The 20,560-nt window shown below is 55.0% G+C and overlaps 1 protein-coding gene across 11 annotated transcripts in view; it reads right to left on the reverse strand.

Annotated features, from left to right (window-relative positions):
- Positions 1-20,560, reverse strand: part of TRIM9 (tripartite motif containing 9) — a 69,861-nt gene that overhangs the window by 21,529 nt on the left and 27,772 nt on the right. For all 11 annotated transcript variants that reach the window (XM_040067846.2, XM_040067839.2, XM_040067845.2 and 8 more), the window contains exons 2-4: positions 9,993-10,088; positions 9,488-9,610; positions 410-520 (exon numbers count right to left, since the gene is read on the reverse strand). In XM_040067846.2, the coding sequence (XP_039923780.1) occupies positions 410-520; positions 9,488-9,610; positions 9,993-10,088 (330 nt within the window). The remainder of the gene's footprint in view (positions 1-409; positions 521-9,487; positions 9,611-9,992; positions 10,089-20,560) is intronic.

Consider the following 20,560-nt stretch of genomic DNA (forward strand, 5'->3'; position numbering starts at 1 on the left):
TGCCCAGTCTCTGTTCCAGCTCAGCCTTCCCGAGGCATCGCCTCTGCCTCCCAGGCCGGCTGCCGGAGGCTGGGATGTCACACGTCATTTCCAGCATCGCTCCTCACCGCAGGCTCGGCTGGAAGAGGGGACCCCGGGGTGCTGGGTGCTATTTAAAGGCAGGGTTTAGCGCCAAAGGGAGCCCAGGAGTGAGTGGTGGGATGCAGCTCCCGAGGGCTCTCTGTTGGTCCCTGCTCCAGAGATGCACCATCCACTCCCTGCCTGCTGCACCCCTCTGCTCCTGAAACGTCGCTGCCCTGATCCTGCTGGGAACACGGAGGTGATCAGAGGCAGATCCCAGATTTTGTGGGGCCATCCTCCCTTGGAGGAGCCCCCAGCTCTGCTGCGTCCCCCTGGGCTCGACACTGACCTGCAGGAAGCCGCTGGGGTCGTTCTCCTTGATGACCTCCAGGCAATATTCCATCAGCCCCGTGGTCTGGCGCAGCTTCACCGTGCAGTGCGAGATCTGGTCCCGCACCACCTGCGGGGACAAGGACAGCAGCGTCACGGGGACTCCAGGGAACGGGGAGAGGAGGGACTGGCCAAGGCTCACAGTCGCTGCGACTCCACGCGCTGAACAACGGCACAGGATCCCAGAAAGTTCTGAAGGTCCCTTCCAACCCAAATGAATCTTGTTCCACTCCCTGCTCAGGTACCTCCTACTCCTCAACTTCCACTATCCCAGGTTGCTCCAGCCCCGTCCAACCCGGCCTTGGACACTTCCAGGGATGGGGAGCCCACAATCTCTCTGAGCAACCCGTTCTAACAAGCTTTGCTTAGCCCCAAAATCATTAACACACACGTAATTATTCAAAGCAGGAGGGCAGCTCCGTGCCCTGCCTTTAATTAAGCCAGCTTCCAAACGGCAGCTCGGCAGCTCCGTGCCAACTTCCACAGACCCACGGCTGCCCTATCCACCCCTGGAACGCAGCCAGGTTATGGGGCTGGCTGTGGGGCAGCTGCACTCGGCAGTCCTGGATGAGGAGTGACCCTGGCAGAGGAATGGACACACCGCCTCCCCCAGCCTCATCCCCGGGGATCCGTCCGAGATGCTCATCAGCTGGACGCACCACGCTGCCGAATTCCGCTCAGGTCTCTCCGCTCAGCTCTGAGCGAGGGAAGTTCCAGGGAGAGGAGATAAAACAAATCAATCCAAGGCTCTGCATTAAGGCACCTCTGGCACTCCTTCCCCAAGGGATCAGATTCCAGCATCCCTGCAGAGAAGCACCAGTGGGTGGTTTGCCGGTGCCTGAGGGCTCTGCAGACCTTCCCCGAGGCACAGAGAGGAGGAGAGCTCAGGCTGGACGCCACAAGGATTTATTTGAGAGCTGGCTGGTCCCTCACACCGGATCCTGCAGCTCCAGGGTTTCTGCTGCGGGACGCTGGCAGAGCAGCTCGGGAAGAGAGATTTTATTCTTACACGAACGTGCTCGAACCCTCATGGAAGGGTTTTTTTTTTCATTTTCTACTCCTGGAAGAGCTTTAAAAAGCTGTGTAAAGCACTGAGCAAAGCTGCACAGCTCCGCGGAGCGTTACAGCGAGGGTGAGCCGTGAGGATGAGCTTTGCAGCTGCAGCGGGACGGGAAAAGCTGCAATAAACAGGGAAGAACCTTCCTGGGAGCTCAGTGCCTGCTGCTCCACAGGCTCAGCAGTGCTGGGATGCTCGCTCCGGGCTGGAGAGCAGCTCCTCCTGCAGCATTCCCGTCTGAGGGATGGGCAGGGGAAGGGAAGCACGTCAGGCTCCCCCGTGAATGAACCCGGCCTTCGAGGGAGGGGGTGACTCTTGCAGGGCAATCAATCGACGCCGTCACGTGCCGGTTAATTAAAATTTAATCACCTCTACTTGATCACCTAGCAGGAAGAAAAGAACTGCCAGTCTTGCAGCTTAGGAGCACAGATTCACTCAGTTCGGGAGAAGCCCCCTAAGATCACCCAGGCCAACTGTTCTCCCGAAGCCACCACTGATCCGTGTCCCCGGGTGCCACATCCCACACGGATTTTAAATCCCTCCAGGCATGGAGACTCCTGTCTCCTGATGAACAGCCTGTGCCAGGGCTGGACACCCTTTTCCATGAAGAATTTTTTCCCTGATATCCAATCTAAACCTTCCCTGGTGTAGCTTGGGGCTGTTTCCTTTCATCCTTGTTCACAGAACAAGGGGACACAGTCTCAAGCTACGTCAGGGAAGGTACAGGTTAGATATTAGGAAAAAATTTTTCACTGAAAGAATAATAAAGCACTGGAATTGTCTTCCCAGGGAGGTGGTGGAGTCACCATCTCTAGATGTGTTTAAAAAAAGACTGGACATGGCACTTAGTGCTATAGTCTAGTTGAGGTGTTAAGGCATAGGTTGGACTTGATGATCTTAGAGGTCTCTTCCAACCTCATTATTCTGTGATTCTGTGATTCTGTGATTCTGTGATTCTGTGATTCTGTGATCCCTTGTTCCCTGGGACGCTTGGGGACAGCACCACTGAAAGGCCACTGAACACCCTCCAAAACAGCTCCAGATTTTTAGGGAGCAGCCATTCCTCGCTGCTCCCATCAACCCCAGGCTGGTGTTTCCAGGCTGAGGCAGAGGGAGGCTGCAGCAGGGCCGGGAGCCGGGGAAGGGGGTGCAGCCAGGGCACCCCGTGTGCAGGGTGGACAAGGCAGCAGAGGGAGCTCCCATATTGCTCCTCTGGACCAGGACACTGAGCAGAGGCTTGTGGAGATGCTGCACGGCTCTGAGATGGAGCTTTTTGTGCAGCAGGACCTGCACACGCCGGTTTTGGCCTCAGGTGGTTGCTGTTGTTGGAGTGGGGAGCTCGCTGAGGGCCAGTTTTTAACACCTGAGTGCACTGGAACAGCTCTGCTGGGGTGAATCCCTGAATTCCAGGGTGGTTTGGCCTGGAAGGGATCTTTAAAAGCCATTCAGTCCCATCCCCTGCCATGGGCAGGGACATCTTCCACTGTCCCAGGTTGCTCCAAGCCCTGTCCAACCTGGCCTTGGACACTGCCAGGGATCCAGGGGCAGCCACAGCTTCTCTGGGCACCCTGTGCCAGTGCCTCAGCACCCTCACAGGGAACAATTCCTTCCCAATCTCCCATCCATCCCTGCCCTCTGGCAGTGGAAGCCATTCCCTGTGTCCTGTCCCTCCATCCCTTGTCCCTCTCCAGCTCTCCTGGAGCCCCTTCAGGTCCTGTAAGGATAAAGCAGAGCCAGCAGCTGCTCCTGGAGATCCCCCTCCTACACTGACCTTCCTGAAAGAGGCCAAGCCCCTGGATTTCCTTTCTCAGCAGGGATGCTCAGCCCTTCAGGGCAGGATCCAGAGGGTGCAGTGGGGGTGCACAGCAGCCTTTTGGCTTCCTGTGACCCCTCCTGCTCAGAGACAGGCCTCAGGACTTGTCTGCTCCTGCAAGGGGTTTTTTCCCTGCGTGGATGTTGGGTCTCCCAGCTGCAGAGTGTGAGATAAAACCAGCCTGTGGGGTTAGGGCACATCCTGAGCGTGCCAGCCGAGCCAGAGGCAGGATTTGCATTCCCTGCAGGCTGGGAATCGGGGATCCTGGAGCAGCCACGTCCCTCCGCTCCCGTGAGACCCCTCTGTGGGGATGCACACGTGCCACGGGGAAGGCAGCAACGATGGGATGGCTAAAGCAATCTTCTTATCTTCTTTGCAGCCTTAAATCTCTGTCTGGCTTGCCCAGGATGACGAACTTGTGAAGCTCTCCCTGCCGGAGCTGATGCTTTCCAAGCATTTCCAGCGGAATTGCCATCTGCTCCCTCCAGCCAGGCACCAGCTGCAGGAAACTGGGTGAAGACATGATAAAAGCTTTTCTCTTTTTCTACAGAAGTGGTCAAAGACCAGAAAAAAGAAGAGGCTGTGGAGTCTCCAGCATCAGAGTCACATCAAACTCACAGGGAGTGAGCTCCAGGCGAACCCAAAGCTGCGGCTCTGTCCCAGCCCTTCTCTCACTCTGATCCCCTCAGGGATCCAGCTGGAGAAGCTGGGCATAAAACCCAGCATTTTAATTTCAGCATCTCTGCAGCAAGAAAGCCAACAGCAGAAATCCACGTTGCCTTCACCGGCACCAAGCTGCCTTTAAGGCAAAAAGAGGGATTTTGGGTTGGGATCTGGTGGGGCTTCGTGGCTTCGAAGGAGAAGTGGGACACACACAGGACAGAAAGGTTCCATCAGTCACTTTGATCAGTAAAATCAGAGGTTTTAGAAGTGAGACATAAACATCTCTCACGCATTTGAAGGCCTGGTGTAAACCCAGTGGGGTCAGTAAAGCCGAAATATTTTCCACGTGGAAAATATTCCTTAAGCCACCTGAATCCTGGGATCCCTAAGCCACAGAACCCTGGGATTCTCCTCATGCACGAGGGATTTCTGCTCCCCCTTTGCCCCAGTAATGCAGAGTTTGTTGATGGAGAGAGCTGGAAGGGAAATCTGGGAGTTCCTCAAGCCTTGGACTCGTGCAAGAGCCCGTGCTGGGCTGAGGGGCAGCCTTGGGAGGCCACGAAGGATGCACCAGATTCCCAGGAGAACCTGGCACATCCACACAGGGTTTGAACACATCCAGGGATGCTGATCCCGCCGCTGGCCTGGACAACCCTTTCCATGAAGAAGTTTTCCCTCACATCCAATCTAAATCTCCCCTGAAACAACCTGAGGCTGTTTCCCTTTGTCTGTAACCTCGGGGAAGAGACCAACCCCAGCCTGGCTCAGACTTTGAGGGGATTTGGGAAGCTCCATACGTTTTGTTTACAGTAATTTTTAACCAAATACCTTTTTTTTTCCCCACCCTTTAAGTGCTAAATACGGCAAGAGCCAGAAGCTGGCTGCTAAGTCCAGCCTGTAAAAAAGGGGTTTTGTGCACTCACAGCAGCTCACCACGACCTCAAAAACAGGACAGTTCTTCCAGGAGCTTTTCTTCCCTGAGATGACATTAACTGTAATTTACATTTTAATTGTGATACAGCTCCCAGAAGGCAATAACATCTCCACTCAGCTCTACTTAAGTGTCTTCCTCCCCTTTTTTTTTTTTTTTTTAAAGTATACTTGGGTGGGAAAGAGATTTCAAGGCACTCAACCTTCCCAGTGCCTGGGATGAGTCCTGCTGGGAATGTCACGTGGAGGACACGGATCCTCCTCGCCCTGGGTCACCTGGGCATGGAAGGCATTGCCCTGTGCTTCACCACGGAGCTTCACGGGAAAAATCCCGGATGGAAAACTCGCCAGGCCAGGCCCTGGTGAGGGTTTGAGTGCGCTGAATCCCACAGGCAGAGCTTTTTCCAGGTGTTTGCTTCCGACTCAGGCCGGAGCTGCTGTGTTAGCAGCACCAGGAACACGATCCAACGGGGAAACACCGAAAGTCCTGACTGCAGCCTTGAGGAAGGAGCAGCGTCTCACCTCCGGAGGTGCGGTGCCAACGCACAGAATCCCTCGGTGAGTGCTTCCCGCGTAATCTGCTCTCCTTGGAGAAGTGGCAAGCGCTGTCTGCCTGAGCAGCCAAAGCAGCCTGGAGAAAACAGGGAGCAAAGGCATCCCACGGCCTGAAGGCTGCCAAGGGACTGGAATGCTGCTGAGAGCTTCGGGAGGTGCACCCACAGGAGAGATTTCTTCCTGGGGACAAGGCTCCAGGGAACCCCATGCTGAGGGACGTCATCCCTCTGGAAAGGCTCCTTTGAAAAGCAGGAGCAGCGATGAGAGGGACAGATGAAGAGGTCTGTCCTGCAGTGGAGCAGGCCCCAGTGCTCCTCCAGATGTTGGGTTTTTAAAAAAGCACAGGTTGTGGGTCCTGAGTCCGGCCGCAGCGGGAGGAGGGCAGGGAGATGTTCCTTTCCCTTCCTCACAAGCCTCTCCCCACTCTGGAGTAACGAGTGCTGGCCTGGATTTGTGCCTGCCTCCAGGGGATGTGTGCCAGGACAAAGCAGAGCGGCCCCAAAGCCAGGCCGGCCCCATTTGGGGCAGTGATGAGAGGCACAGATGAAGAGGTCTGTCCTGCAGTGGAGCAGGCCCCAGTGCTCCTCCAGATGTTGGTTTTTTTAAAAAAGCCCAGGTTGTGGGTCCCGAGTCCGGCCGCAGCGGGAGGAGGGCAGGGAGATGTTCCCTTCCCTTCCCTTCCCTTCCTCACAAGTCTCTCCCCGCTCTGGAGTAACGAGTGCTGGCCTGGATTTGTGCCTGCCTCCAGGGGATGTGTGTCAGGACAAAGCAGGGCGGCCCCAAAGCCGGGCTGGCCCCAAAGCCGGGCGCCAGCCACACCGGGATGGGAACTCGGCCTGGGAACTTGTGCCGTGTCCTCGGAGCTGCCTGTGGCCCCGGGCCAGGGCTTGGCTCTGTCCCCCTGTGCCCCTCCTGCTCCCTGCCGCCCTGCCAGGATGGCAAACATCCCACTGGGAGACACGGGACAGGAGCCAGGACACTGCGGCTCTGCTGGAGCCACCAGCTGGGATGTGGAAGGGCTCCCTGGCCCTGCCCAGGCTCTCAGTGACCACTCATCCCCCAGGGTGGGGTGCCCCAGGACCGGGCAGTGACAAGGGGACACACAGGACAGGCCTCCTGTGGGAAAGGGGGACGTTCCCAGCACAGGTCAGGGGCCAGAAGCGTCCTGTGCTGATGGGAACATCACCCAGGACGAGCCCCAGGGCCCTGCAGGACTCACCCCGGTCACAATTCCACAGAAAGCACCGGCAGCAGGTGACCTCTTGCTTGTTTGCGGGTGGAAATTGGCACAGGGTGATCTCAGGGTGAGTGATGACCCTTCCAAGTCGGCGTCCTCACAAGCCTCCCCCCGCTCCGGAGTAATGAGTGCTGCAGCTTTTATTCCATTCCAGTGGGAGGTTTAGATTAGATACGAGGAAAAATTCCTTCCCTGTGAGGGTGGGGAGGCCCTGGCACAGGGTGCCCAGAAAAGCTCTCCCTGGATCCCTGGAAGTGTCCAAAGCCAGGATGGACAGGGCTTGGAGCAGCCTGGGACAGTGGAAGGTGTCCCTGCCCATGGCAGGGGTGGCACTGGGTGGGATTTAATGTCCTTCCCAACACAAACCATTCCATGATTCTGATTCTAACTGGGTGAGGCTCAGGTGCCACATCTGCCAGGGCGCCACAGAGCCCTTGCTGCCCTTCCCACGGCACGTGGAGCTGCAGGAGCTCCAGGGAGGGAGGCTCCAGGGGGAATTTAAGAGTCCAGCCACAATCCCAGGGGCTGCTTCTTGTTTTGAGGACCAGGCCTGGCCAAAGCCCAGCTGAAAACGAGGGTGGATGGGGCTGGGATGGAGGCCACAGGACAGGAACAGTGGGATGCAGATCCATGGACAGGAACAGTGGGATGCAGATCCATGGACAGGACAGGAACAGTGGGATGCAGATCCATGGACAGGAACAGTGGGATGCAGATCCATGGACAGGACAGGAACAGTGGGATGCAGATCCATGGACAGGACAGGAACAGTGGGATGCAGATCCATGGACAGGAACAGTGGGATGCAGATCCATGGACAGGACAGGAACAGTGGGATGCAGATCCATGGACAGGAACAGTGGGATGCAGATCCATGGACAGGACAGGAACAGTGGGATGCAGATCCATGGACAGGAACAGTGGGATGAAGATCCATGGATGGGACAGGAACAGTGGGATGCAGATCCATGGACAGGAACAGTGGGATGAAGATCCATGGATGGGACAGGAACAGTGGGATGCAGATCCATGGATGGGACAGGAGCAGTGAGATACAGATCCATGGACAGGACAGGAACAGTGGGATGCAGATCCATGGATGGGACAGGAACAGTGGGATGCAGATCCATGGACAGGAACAGCGGGATGCAGATCCATGGACAGGAACAGTGGGATACAGATCCATGGATGGGACAGGAACAGTAGGATGCAGATCCATGGATGGGACAGGAACAGTGGGATACAGATCCATGGATGGGACGGGAACAGTGGGATACAGATCCATGGATGGGACAGGAGCAGTGGGATGCAGATCCATGGATGGGACAGGAACAGTGGGATACAGATCCATGGACAGGACAGGAACAGTGGGATGCAGATCCATGGACAGGAACAGTGGGATGCAGATCCATGGATGGGACAGGAAGAGTGGGATGCAGATCCATGGACAGGAACAGTGGGATACAGATCCATGGACAGCAACAGCGGGATGCAGATCCATGGACAGGAACAGTGGGATGCAGATCCATGGACAGGAACAGCGGGATGCAGATCCATGGACAGGAACAGTGGGATGCAGATCCATGGACAGGAACAGTGGGATACAGATCCATGGACAGGACAGGAACAGTGGGATACAGATCCATGGACAGGACAGGAACAGTGGGATGCAGATCCATGGATGGGACAGAAGCAGTGGGATGCAGATCCATGGACAGGAACAGTGGGATACAGATCCATGGACAGGAACAGCGGGATGCAGATCCACTCCTCCAGCCAAAGGCCTCCGTGGGTTGTGCTGAGCAGGGAAATTGCTTTGTGCTGCCCGGCTTTGTGAGAGTTTAATTAACCATGGCTGAGGGGGCTGAGGCCAAGGGAGCCCTGCGTGCCCCGGGGGTCCCCTCGGTGCCGGGGCTCTTTGGGGTTGTGCTTTGTTGCTGGCAGTGAGCGCCGAGGCTGGGCTCGCTCCCACAAAGCCGCCATTGTCCCTGTCCCCGTGGAAATGCCCGTGGTCTGCAGGCAGAGAGGACTGCTGGCCTTCACCCTCGTTTTAGGCAGGTCCAGGAATCCCTCTGGCAGCCTCCTGGGCGGCCCAAAGCAAGGTCAGGAGACGCAGAAGGCGTGGAATGAGCTCGGGAGAGGGACCCTGGGATCGCCTGGGAATGTGGCTGTGACATCCCTCAGCTGGACTCCATCACTGATGGCCAGGGTGCCAACCCCCTCGTCCAAGAGTTCTGGGCATGGCTGCACCCGTTCCACTGCTCCCAGGGGAGCTCTGGTCCTCTGCTTCCCTTCTCAGCCCCACACCAGCTGGAAAGACGTGACAGTGGGAATGACACAAGGTTCCCACGGCTCCCGCTGAGCTGCGCCTCTGCTCCCCAGCACCAAAAACCTCAGTGCCGCCGCCAGCCCGAGGCCAGGAAAGCAGAGAGCTCAGAGTCAGTCCTGATCCTGGCGACAGGAAGCGGCTCAGGACTTCAGCAGAAGTTACAAGCACTCAGCATCCTGCAGGATCATTCCAGAAGCTTGGGAGCAACATGGGACACGAACAAAGTCGTTTTCCACGCCGTACACGTGGTCCTGCTGACCTGAGGACCAAAAATGAACCCAGAAATTCAGTGGGAACCACCCGGAGGAAGCAGCGCTTTGTCAGGGACGTGCTGTGCGTGGGTCAGGCAGCGAGCTGGAATTCACATGGAAAAGGAGCGGCTTTCCAGTGACCTCCCCCAAAAAAACCCAGCACCCCGGTGGCCATTCCCGCTCTCTGAGCACCCACGCTCACCTTCAGCTTGTGCTCGTGCTCCTTGTTGACCCGGGACAGCAGCTGGGCTTTCCTCCTGTTGAGAGCGTCGATGAGGGCGTCGCACTGGGCCACCAGGCATGCCTCGAACTCCACGCTGTTCTCCTGCGGGGCACAGAGGGACTCACAGCCCGGGGAACGTCCCCAGCCCAGCTGGAAGGCTGGGTTTTCCTTTGGAACGCTGCCACGCGGGCCGATCCCGCCCACGAGCCCGTAGCGCGGGGTGCGGGATCCTCGGGGATCGTGGGACACGTGGTGGTGGCGGGCGAGGAGCGGGTCTGGACGCGCCCCTGGCAGAGATGGGAAGGGCTCAGGGCTCTGCCGTTCCCCCCACGGCGCCGGGAGCAGCGGTTTCGGGGAGGGATCATGGAAAGTGAGGTGTGGGCTCCTTCGGGAGAGCAGCCACCAAAGCAAGCTCGGGAAAAGGGACAGGGGCTGGCTCATCCTGGGATGAAAGGGGCAGTTTCTCAGCCTGGAGACTCAGTACCTGGATTTGCTGCACCATGTTGCGGAGCTGGACCAGGAACTCCTTCGCCTCCTTGGCTCTGTCTGACAAACCGTTCAGGGCCTGGGAAAGCTGGCTCTGCAGGGGAAGCAAAGAGCAAGGTCAGTTCCACATCCAGGAGCCATCCATCCACACCCCTGGATTGTGTGGGGTTTGGGCTGGGGACGAGCTGCAGCCCAGCACTGCCCCAGGATCTCAGTGAGGTGTGCCCGGGTGCGAGGAGAGGAACGGGAGGATTGAACATCAGCTTTGGGAAGCAGATATTCAGTGTCCTCCTCCTCCACAGGCATCCCTGGCTGATCAGGGATGAGCCACATCCACCCTGGGTCTCACAGTGAGCCGTTTGCTCCTTCCCCTGGATCTGTGTGCTCCAGGGAATCACCAAAAATTCTGCAGGATCTGACCCACGTCTGCTGGGAACGCAGCTCAGGCCACCTGAGTCAGACTGAAAACCACCCAAACCCTCCTGGAAGCGAAGGGTAAAATAATTCCTGCAAAATACCGGCTGCTCCGTCTCCCTCTGGAGTGGGAACGCTCCCACAGCCCTGGCCCGCGCTGGGCTGAGCAGCAGGAGGTGGTAATAACGATCATTATGTTCATCAAATGCTTTTTCCTCAGGAATCTTCCCCGTCTCCCCCTTCTGCCGTGATTCCAGCAGCCTGTGGATTATCTCAAATCACCCTCAGCAATTTTCCTCTGGGAGAGATTTTGCCTCTTTTGTGGGCTGCAGATTGGCTGCAAACACCCCGTGGGATTTGAGGTGGGTTTTTTTTTTGGGGGGGGGGGGGGTGATCTTTCTTTGAGGCAGACACAGAAGGGAGCTGGGAAGGTGGGTGATGTCCCCCAAATCTCCCAAAACCTGCTGTGTCCATCCTGCCAGGGATCAGGATGTTCCTGATGAGGGGCTGGCACCCCTTCCCAGAGGACGCCAGCGTGGGAGATGGGGAGTGAGATGGGAGAGGGGGAGCAGGGCTCTGCTGAGGTGGTGCTGGGCTGAAATCAAGAACAAAACCCAGCGCCGCTACCGAGGAGAGCTCCTTAATGGCCCAGAAAATAATGGCCCAGGAAATGACCTGGCTGCTGCTTCCCCTCCCCGGGAGACGTTCATCTCGCCCAAGCGGCTCCTGCGTCTCCTTTGCAATTTATCTGTGCGCCGGTCGTTAGGACGTGGAGCTAATCAGCGAATGCATCTCTAATAAAAATGGGATTGCTAAGTCAGCTCAGCAGGTCCCCCCATCGCTCCTCCCTGCCACGGCCAAGGTCAGAGCCCCGCAGGGACAACCCAGCCCTGCCTCTTCCAAAGCCTCCATCGCGCTGCTCCTCAGCCCCCCTGGATTTGGGCCCCGAGCCCAAGGTGTTTGGCTGAGAGCTGCGCTGCCGCAGCGCCCCGCTCCCTGATAACACAGGCAATTAACGGGAAAAATCAGCAGGGGTTGGTTGTGTTTACAAGCTCCTCATTAAAATTGCAGCATGTTGGATCAGGTTTTTGGGTTTTTTCCCCCTTTAAAGTCTTTAGAAGACTTTTTTTTTTTTTTTTTCTCCCCGTTAACATGCATTTCACAAAGGGTATCTATAGATCGACGCATTTCTTTGAGGTTTTCCTGATGGGAAAGCTTTTTAGACGTGGGGCTTCAAATTTCCCAAGAGCCCTGTGGTGCCTGTGTGTGTTGTCCATGGAAATTCCTTCACCCCAGACTCGCAGCACAAACGGTCCCCACGGTGCAGCAAGCTTGGAGCCCCCCCAAAAGGATGCTCCATCAGCTCAGAGCATCCCTGCCCGTGATCTCACTGCTCCCCTTTCTCAGCTCAGCCCTTCCCTCTGCTCCAGATATTCCTGATGCCTCCAGTGCGAGTGAGGGGCATTAGAGACGCTCCAAAAGCGCAATTTCCCCATAATTTTAAGGCCAGTTCCTACTGAGAGGAGTGACAAGGTTTGTCTTTGCAAACAAGCCCTGGGTCTGCTGGTAGATAAAACCAGAACGGAGAGGCAAGAGAAACAATGGGAAGGATTCCACTGACTGATGAATGGAAAAGAAGATGTTTGCCCTTAAATGAAATTGGATATTGAAGGATGAAAGTAACAATGGGGAAAACCCATAAATCCCTTAAGAATTAAAAATTAGGAGGGTTTTACATTAAAAGGGGAATCTTAGGCATTTCGGGAAGTCTGTGCCTCTCAAGTCCCTCGGCCAATGGGGAAAGAGAGAGGGAAATGCGCCCGGGAAATTGGGATAAAAAGGAGGCTGCGCCCTCCAAAAATCTGAGAGACCCCAGGAGAAATGCCCCATGGCATCTCCCTTTATTGGAATAAAGTAAAAGGACTCCTCTGTCTCCTTTTTGCACATAAACCTCTGGTGTAGAAATTGCTTCCTCCTGCTGCTGAAGACTCCAGGACGGTGTAGATAAATGTAGATGAGAGATCTCTGAAGTTAGGTTTTAGAAGATGAGGTTTATTGTAAGGGATGTGAGGCCTTGCTCTGGGCTGCCAGGCTGCAGCTCGTGGCAAGGCCCAGGAAAGTGAGGGAAGGGAGAAGTAGGGAGAGGAAATTCTAAGAGAGGAAAGTCCTCGGGGAAGGGTGCAAGCAAAGAGAGCCAAAGAGCCAAGAGAGCGTCCAGCCCCCCTGGGACCCCTTATCAGGGGTCTTCAAGGTGGGCTGGAACAGGGCTTGTGCCAATGGGGTCACAGATACCTGATACTTCAGGGGAGGGTCACAGGTGTGGGATGAACCATACATTGAGGGGTGAGACAGAACATTCCATTTGACCTCTGGGTCTGGCTGCAGGTAACTTTCAGATGGTCACATAACTGTTTTCCCAGACATCCAGTATCTAATACATCTCAAACATCAAAACTTACTTTCAATTCTATCTCACTTACAGGTTTCTCATTCTCAGAATATAGGCAATCATATTTATAGGGTTTTTTGGCTTCCTCCTCCCCAACACTGTGGTGTTCGTGGGTTAATTTTCCTAACACCACGTATGGGTGGGCACAGGTTGCTCACTGGGGCTCCAAGGTTTAGCTTTTCACCAGCAGGAGCTTCGTTCCCAGCTCCAGGATGGCTCCTCCTCATTCCCCGCGTCCTGTCCCTCCATCCCTTGTCCCCAGTCCCTCTCCAGCTCCCCTGGAGCCCCTCTAGGCCCTGGAGTCCTCCACAAGAGCTGCCAACACTTCTGCCACGCGCTGGAAGGATTTCCCCCCTCTGCAACAACAACCCGGAACGCCGCACTCCGCGTCTCCACGTGACGACAAAAATCGCTGTGGCTTTTTGGGGTGGGGGTCCCTGCTCTGGGGACACCATCCACGGGATCACCCCGTGGGCCGGGCAGCTCCCGTGCGCTGGAGTGGAGCTGAGCCCAGCCCTCAACTGGCGCGGGGGTCGTTAGAGGACACGAAGAGAGCGATACGCGCGCAGCCAAGTTCAGGGCAGAAAGATGGGAAGTTTATTTACTTGACCTCGCTTATAGAGATTCACAGAATCACAGAATCACAGAATAATGAGGTTGGAAGAGACCTCTAAGATCATCAAGTCCAACCTATGCCTTAACACCTCAACTAGACTATAGCACTAAGTGCCATGTCCAGTCTTTTTTTAAACACATCCAGAGATGGTGACTCCACCACCTCCCTGGGAAGACAATTCCAGTGCTTTATTATTCTTTCAGTGAAAAATTTTTTCCTAATATCTAACCTGTACCTTCCCTGACGTAGCTTGAGACTGTGTCCCCTTGTTCTGTCAGTTGCTGCCCAGTGGAAGAGACCGACCCCCACCTGTCTACAACCTCCCTTCAAGAAGTTGTAGAGAGTGATAAGGTCACCTCTAAGCCTCCTCTTCTCCAGACTAAACAACCCCAGCTCCTTCAAACGTTCCTCATACGGCTTGTGTTCCAGGCCCCTCACCAGCCTCGTTGCCCTCCTCTGGACACGCTCAAGCATCTCAGTATCCTTCCTAAACTGAGGGGCCCAGAACTGGACACAGCACTCAAGATTTGGTCTCACCAGTGCCGAGTACAGGGGAAGAATGACCTCCCTGCTCCTGCTGGCCACACCATTCCTGATCCAGGCCAGGATGCCATTGGCCTTCTTGGCCACCAAGGCACATTGCTGGCTCATATCCAACCGGCTGTCGACCAGCACCCCCAGGTCCCTTTCCGCCTGAACACTGTCCAGCCACACTGTCCCCAGCCTGTAACGCTGTAGGGGATTTTTGTGGCCAAAATGTAGAACTCGACACTTAGACTTATTAAACTGGACATTCTGGACAATGGGCAGGGATTGGGGAATAAGACTGGCACCTCTCCACCCCACTGGCCAGGCTAGGAGCCCATCAACTGTCCCTCCTCAGAGAGGAATGCGAAAACAATCACTGTGTTTATGTTACAATCCCTGAGAAGACTCCACTATAAAAACGTAAACGATTCAGAAAGCTAGCAGAATATGGCACGGGCAGGGGAATTAATGAGTGTGAAATGAAGGGAAAAAAAATCCCATTTACCGGCGCCTTAAAATCAAGGGAATTTGCTCTTTGCGGACAGCTGCCCTCTTTTTTTTTCAGCACTCTTGCTCCAAGGCGGTGAGAAGAGATCTCTGTGATTCACATTAGCATTAATGGGAGCTAAGCATTTAAATCTCTCTGTCCCCAGAGCACTTAGGAGAGAATCTGTCCCCTCTTTGTGCTCGCTAATAGCTCCATAACCCTCCTCCTTCCCAGGCACGGCTGACAAAGGGATTTCTGTCACTCTGATTCTCCCTTGCCCCAGCACAGGGACGAGAGCAGCCGGTGCAGAAGGCTGAGGGCTCAGGAGAGCTGAGCGGGCTCCAAGAAATGGAGAAAAGCATCATTTGAACCCTTCGTCGCCAGGGCTGCTCTGGTTTTCCTCCTGTGCAGCCCAGCTGCCAGTGATGGAGCTCATCCACGTCGACTTTGAGGTGAGGAGGGAGCTGGGCTTGTTATTTTCGGGGCACTGGGTGCTGGATGGGTGTGGCAGCTCTGTCTGGAGCACCGGGAAAAGCCTCAAGTTCCCTGGGGTTGGACACCAGCAGGGCTGAGGAAGCGGGTCCCATTTCCAACCCCAGCTTGTTCGCAGGCTCTGGCACCAGGCAGGATCATAAAATCACAGAACTGTTCAAGTTGGAAAAGCCCTCTGAGATCGTGGAGTCCCAACTGTTCCCCAGCGAGGCCACCACTGAGCAGTGTCCCCAAGTGCCACATCCACGTGGCTTTTAAATCCCTCAAGGGATGGGGACTCCAGCACTGCCCTGGGCAGCTGTGCCAGGGCTGGACAAACCCTTTCCAGGAAGGAATTTTCTCTCATATCCAATCTAAACCTCCCCTGGCCCAGCCTGAGGCCGTTCCCTCTCCTCCTGTCCCTGTTCCCTGGGAGCACAGCCCGATCCCCCCCGGCTGTCCCCTCCTGTCAGGGAGTTGTGCAGAGCCACAAGGTTCCCCCTGAGCCTCCTTTTCTCCAGGCTCAGCCCTTTCCCAGCTCCCTCAGCCTCTCCTGCTGCTCCAGACCCTTCCCCAGCTCCCTCAGTCTCTCCTGCTGCTCCAGACCCTTCCCCAGCTCCGTTCCCTTCCCTGGACACGCTCCAGCCCCTCAGTGTCCTTTCCACGAGGGGCCCAGAGCTGTCCCCAGGGCTGGAGGTGCCTGGGAACAATCTCTGCCCTGCTCCTGCGGCCACACCAGGGCTGGCACTGGCCAGGTGCCTTTGGCCTCTTTGCCCACCTGGGCTCGTGTTCAGCTGCCGTCAACCGACATCAAACTCACCCAAAACTCACCCCAAAAGAGCTCCTGGAGTCACAGCAAGAGCCCAGCGCCTGCTCTGACTCCCCAAGCACTGCAACCAGCCCCTGTCTCTTCTCTCCTTCCAGCCAAGTCACCTCCCAGCCAGTTCTTCCCCTGGAGCATCCACATGGAAGCAGAAGAGGAGAGGAATGCCATGGCAGGGAAAGGAGCTGTTCCCAGCTGTTCTGCTCCTGCCCTCCGATGGATGAGGAGCTGTCACAGATGCTGGAGTTGAACTCATGCGAGTCTTCCTTTTAATTAAAGCACAGGACCTGCAGCCTTTGGGTCTTGAGGCCAGCCCTCCGTACGTGATGCCTGACTAATTAAAATGGGATGTTTAATTAAAACTTGCATTCAGTCAGGAAGGTGATGAAGCTAAACTGCTGCTAATTGGCTTTTGGCTCCAGTCACGAGCGCCTGACTTTTGGATTCAAGGCTGCCTCTGGAAAGAAACCAGGGGCTGCAGCCTGGGCTGAACCTGCCCCTTGGGATGTGAGGGGTCGGGCAGTGACACGTCCTGGGATCCTGGAGGGGCCTGGCCTTGGACACTTCCAGAGATCCAGGGGCAGCCACAGCTTCTCTGGGAATTCCATTCCATCCCCTCCCCATCCTCCCAGCCAGGAATTCCCAGTTCCCAATCTCCATCCATCCCTGCCCTCTGGCAGTAGAAGCCATTCCCTGTGTCCTGTCCCTCCATCCCTTGTCCCCAGCCCCTCTCCAGCTCAAGGCCAGGTTGGATGGGGCTTGGAGCAACCTGGTGGAAGTGGGATGGAATGAGATGGTCCTGAATGTCCAACCCACACCATTCTTTGATTCTGTGATTCTGAGATCTCAGCTGCAAATATCTGTAACTCTGAGCAGGTGACAGGAACGGGCCATGGCAGGAACGGGCCAAGGCAGGAACGGGCCATGGCTCTGAATTATCCCTTTTCCACCACTGCACCATTCCACTGCCAAGCATTTGACACGGCTCCAGCTCAGGCTCTGCTGGTTTTCCACGAGAAGATGCGCTCCCAGCCTGCCAGGACGCTGCGAATCAAGCAACAGAGGGAAGAGCCCACGCTTGTCCTCAGAAGGACACGCAGAGCCAGGTTTGTGAGCAGAGCTCCTGGGTGCAAACTGCAGGAGAAAAGGAAATTTTAGGAATGGATCCCACTGCACTCAACAGGGGCCTTGGTTCTCCTCCTTCAGTGCAGTTACACGAGGGTGCGCAGGAGGAAGATGAAATATAAATCCTCAGGTGGGAGGGCAGCTCCAGGAGGGCAGTGTGCCTTAGGGCTGGACGCTCCTGCTGTCCCTGCCACAGCCTAGAGAGCAGGCGGGATGTGCAAAGATGATCCTCCACACGACCTGGATCTCTGGGGCAGGCACAGGAGATTGTCCTGGGGGCAACGTTATTGCCACCGGAATTAACTCCAGGGTGCGGAATGTGCAGAGGGGTCCCTCATCTCTGGAAAAGGGAGGGATGCCACTACACCCACTCCTGTTAATCCTAGCACCTGGTGGGTCCTCCTGGGGGAAGGATGCAGCCCTTTTGCCAATGCAACACTGGGAAAATGCCAGGCAGAACCTGAGGAGGGAGGACACCCCAGGTGGGGACGCTCTGGGACGTGTCACCTCCATGGTGGTGACACCCAAGGACTCCCAGCCCATCCTTTCCCATGCCAGTGGAGGGATGGGGTGGGTTTGGGATGCAGGATGGGTGCAGAGCGTCAGCCCTCACCTCTCTGCAGTGCTGAGGGCACTCCTGGGGACACAGACTGTGTTCTGTGCACAGGGGATTTCCCTCCTTTATACCTCCCACCCTTTCCCCCGTCCCTGTGCACAGCAAACTCGCATCCCAATGCTGGCAGTGGGAAATCCTGCTCCAGAAGGGACTGGGGACCAAGCCAGGATGGAGGCAGTGGGGAATTCAGCTGGGAGAGAACCTCCCATCCCCTCTGCCAGGCAGAGCTGGGGGAGGCCGTGCAGTGGGGTTTGCCCCGTGCCAAATCCCAAACCCAAAGCGCAGCCTGCCAGCTGCCAGGATTCTGTTAAAGCCACTTACTTCTTTGGTAGTGTGGATAACACAACAGCAAAGAGCAGAGACCACTGCCAATCCCTCGGAGTTTGGAGGCTCCACCAGCTCAGCCCAGGTGGTTTTTATTTATTCCCACCACAGGTATTGTTTGCCGAGGTGAAACCTCGCACGTGGACACGCACCCATCCTCCCCTGCAGCGAGGAGCTGTGGGTGTTTGGATGGATTTGGGGAGAGCTGGGCATGCCCAGATCCCCAAAAACAGCCCCTGGGATGTCCCTGCGAAGGGGAGAGAGAGCTCTGGACGCCTGCCTGTCCCACAGGAGCCTGGATGGCACCAGGATGCCCGGCCTGACCGACCCCTTCCACACGTGGCTAAATCCATGTCCATTTCTGTAGGAGAAGGGAACACAGGTGACCTCACCTACTCAATAAGTAACAGCTGTGTTAATTAACCAACACAGCCTTTGCCCCGATGAGTAACAGCTATATCCAACTGAAACAGGGTGGAAAAAATTATAATAAATATTATAATAAGAATTACAATAAAAATTATAATTAATAATAGTTGTTAGAGTAGTATGTATTTTAATTGACGTCGAGATGTGTGGGGAATAATGTTATTAACGATACGTATGAACACTAGAGAGCTTGCTTCTTTTATTATTTTTTTGAGGTTTTACGTACGTATGGCATCGCACAATTTGTTTTATCCATACTTATTTTCTGGCTTTGCCTTTGTTTTGTATGGTAATTGCGCTTTTCTGGGTATGCTTAGTTTGTTGTGGTGCTCTTTGAGGGTCTTTAGAAGATGAAGGAAACAGAGTCTTCTTTAGTGAACATTTTCCTTTTATTTCTCTTGTGTGTGCTTTGGCTCTTGGCGCTTTTTTAAGGCAATAAATTAGTTTTTGTTGGTTAAGAGTTTGTGCCGGTTTTTTAAATTCGTATTATTAGCTTTGTTATTTTGTTGTGTTTAGGTTAGTCTTTTTTCATTACTGAGGGGTCTTAGATGTTTTTACTGTCTTAAAATATGTAAAAGGTAACAGATATGGTGTTGGATATTTACTAAATGTTTTCTAAAACATAGTTTACATTCTACAGCACTATTTAAAATACATTTTAAAATACAGCGTATACCCTTACATTTACTATAAAGATCAGTCAGAATTTTCAAACTTCTGTCTCACAATAAAGACGAGTGAGATAAAAGGGAGCGGGTCAGCTGGTAAGGGGAGGATCATCATGAAGGAGAGCGTCACGAGGCAGGATCCTGGGGAGAGAATCACTGCTGTGAGGTCAGTCTGGGGCTGCAGTTAGAGCCTGTTGGAACCTGCAGGCACAGTCGAGCTGGGTAAAAATCTGCAGTCAGAATCTGCACACCAATCCCTGCAGTCAGAATCTGCACACCAATCCCTGCAGTCAGAATCTGCACACCAATCCCTGCAGTCAGAATCTGCACACCAATCCCTGCAGTCACAGTCTAGCTGGGTAAAATCCTGCAGTCACACGCTGCACACCAATCCCCGCAGTCAGAATTGCACACCAATCCCTGCTTTCACACTCTGCACACCAATCCCTGCAGTCAGAATCTGCACACCGATCCCTGCAGTCACAGTCTAGCTGGGTAAAATCCTGCAGTCACACTCTGCACACCAATCCCTGCAGGCACAGTCTAGCTGGGTAAAATCCTGCAGTCATACTCTGCACACCAATCCCTGCAGTCAGAATCTGCACACCAATCCCTGCAGTCACACTCTGCACACCAATCCCTGCAGTCACAGTCTGCACACCAATCCCTGCAGTCACAATCTGCACACCAATCCCTGCAGGCACAGTCTGCACACCAATCCCTGCAGGCACAGTCTAGCTGGGTAAAAGCCTGCAGTCACACTCTGCACACCAATCCCTGCAGTCACAGTGCAGCTGGGTAAAATCCTGCAGTCACACTCTGCACACCAATCCCTGCAGTCACACTCTGCACACCAATCCCTGCAGTCACAGTCTAACTGGGTAAAAGCCTGCAGTCAGGGGCTGCACACCAATCCCTGCAGTCACACTCTGCACACCAATCCCTGCAGCCACAGTCTAGCTGGGTAAGAACCTGCAGTCAGAATCTGCACACCAATCCCTGCAGTCACAGTCTAACTGGATAAAAGCCTGCAGTCAGAATCTGCACACCAATCCCTGCAGTCACAGTCTAGCTGGGTAAAAACCTGCAGTCAGAATCTGCACACCGATCCCTGCAGTCACAGTCTAGCTGGATAAAAGCCTGCAGTCAGGGGCTGCACACCAATTCCTGCAGTCAGAATTGCACACCGATCCCTGCAGTCACAGTCTGCACACCAATCCCTGCAGTCACAGTCTAACTGGGTAAAAACCTGCAGTCAGGGGCTGCACACCAATCCCTGCAGTCAGAATTGCACACCAATCCCTGCAGTCAGAGTTCAGCAGGAAATACCCAGCAGCCAGAGCCTGCAATGGAAACCTACAGCAGGAGCTGCTGCAGGCAGAGTCGGTGAATGGTTGGAGTTAAGATGACTAAGCCGTGAAGAGGAATAAACCAGGACCCTTTCTATGCTGTGTTTAACAAGAAGTCTGTGCCTCGGCTCATTTTTACCCTCTAATAAGAGGGCTGCTGCAAATACATTTCTGGGCTCAAGCCCCGTGTCTGTGGGATTTTTTGCTTCCTTGGGGTGTCCTAAACTCCCTGTGAGGTGCTGCTGGCTGAAGTCCCAGCCCCGATGT

This window comes from Hirundo rustica, chromosome 6, assembly GCF_015227805.2.
Source record: "Hirundo rustica isolate bHirRus1 chromosome 6, bHirRus1.pri.v3, whole genome shotgun sequence".
NCBI lineage: Eukaryota > Metazoa > Chordata > Aves > Passeriformes > Hirundinidae > Hirundo > Hirundo rustica.